Here is a 1554-nt window from a genome sequence, read left to right on the forward strand (position 1 = left end):
TGACAGGATTGCTTACACTGCATGAGTACGGTTTATTCTCCTGTACTTGAGCAGATGTCAAGAGCAGTTTTGGGTTGTTTTCAGTCTGGATGATATTGTCTTCTTTATACCAGGAGACAGTCAGATCTGTACGGTCTCTAATGTCACAGGTGAGTGTAGCGTCAGCACCTTTGCAGTCGATCTTCACAGTAGGTTTAGGAGCCTTTGCTGTGACAGAAACATGGTGGTTAACTTCTACTGGAATTACTGTAGAAATGTACACTCTTAGTTTGTTATTATGGTGAAAGCATATGAATATTTGTCCTCTTACCATAAACGTTAATTTCCTTTTCTCCAGCACCAATCTGTGTACCATCAGCATTAAAAACACTGTATGTATATTTGCCAGTGTTGTTCAGCCTAACACTTTTAAATGTTAATGATCCATCTTCTTCCAGTGTTAGACCTGGAGTGTTTAATTTGTTCTTATTATTTTTCCTCAGAATGACAGCACTACTGCTGCCATGGACCCATTTGATCTCACTAGATTTGTCAGTGTTTGTTGTTGGCAGCTTTAGGGTGCAGGACGTTCCCTCTAGTAGTTCTGTTTTACATATCTCTGCAACTATAACAAATAAAATGATATTAGCATTTAATAAAACTCAACAGGATTCATGCACTCATATGTGTTTCTCAGAATGGGTTTCTTTTTTAAAGTCAAGGGACACTAACCTTAGACAAATCTCAGTTCAAAATCCTATTCTGCCACTATTGTCCATTTAAAAAAAAATGTTAGGGTTCATTTAACACACACTGACTCCTATAACAATAGGGCGTGTTATCAAACTGAATGGGGTAAGTTGTCACAAACGTGGACCTGCTTTAGAGAGCATATTACAGTCTTTTCATTAGAATCTAAACAGTAGAACTATTATGAAACAGTAATTCAGGAAACGGCAAAACTCAAACCAGGCTGGCCAAAAGAAATTAAAATAAGTATCAAAATAAAACGAAACAATGTAAAATGACGAAATCTATGCCCTAATTTGACATTTATATGAAAAAAGGCCATGTCCTGAGAATACAGTACAATTATTCAGTTCAAATCTGCCTTTGTTATATAGTGACTCGTGTCTTCTGTTAGTCTCTATTGCGTTCACCTATTTATTCAACAGATATTACAAAAATAATAAGAGGATACTGGAATGTAATAAAAATTGTTCCATTTTAAGAAAGTTTTTGTACATGATGTTTGAAACCAACAAAACGGTGCCTAATAAAATGAGCATTTGTTAAATAAGTCTTTTGACTCAAAACCTTTTAGCACCTGAAATCTTAGTTACTCTTTAACAATTTAGTTACTCTGTGCCAACCTCTCCATGAGACAAAAATAAAGGTTCAACTAAAAAAATTAAAATAAAAAGTTTCAAGGGGGGTACAATAGACCATTTTTAGATCTTCAAAGAATCTTTCAGTCAAAAGTTCTTAAAAGTACCTCTTTTCTCCTTAGTTTCAAATTTTTAAAATGACCTAAAGAAGCATTTTATAACTATAAAGAACCTTTTGTGGAATGCA

At 34.4% G+C, this 1554-nt stretch overlaps 1 protein-coding gene across 1 annotated transcript; it reads right to left on the minus strand.

The window, feature by feature from the left end:
- Positions 1-16: 16 nt before the first annotated feature.
- LOC107580531 (junctional adhesion molecule A-like) lies at positions 17-640 on the minus strand (the record flags this gene model as incomplete). The annotated part of the gene is made up of 2 exons (XM_016266216.1): positions 17-207; positions 311-640. Coding segments are annotated over 2 exons (521 nt in total), but the record flags the coding sequence as incomplete, so codon positions are not given.
- Positions 641-1554: the final 914 nt, after the last annotated feature.

Source organism: Sinocyclocheilus grahami, unplaced genomic scaffold (genome assembly GCF_001515645.1).
Source record: "Sinocyclocheilus grahami isolate Dianchi unplaced genomic scaffold, SAMN03320097.WGS_v1.1 scaffold35389.1, whole genome shotgun sequence".
Taxonomy (NCBI): domain Eukaryota; kingdom Metazoa; phylum Chordata; class Actinopteri; order Cypriniformes; family Cyprinidae; genus Sinocyclocheilus; species Sinocyclocheilus grahami.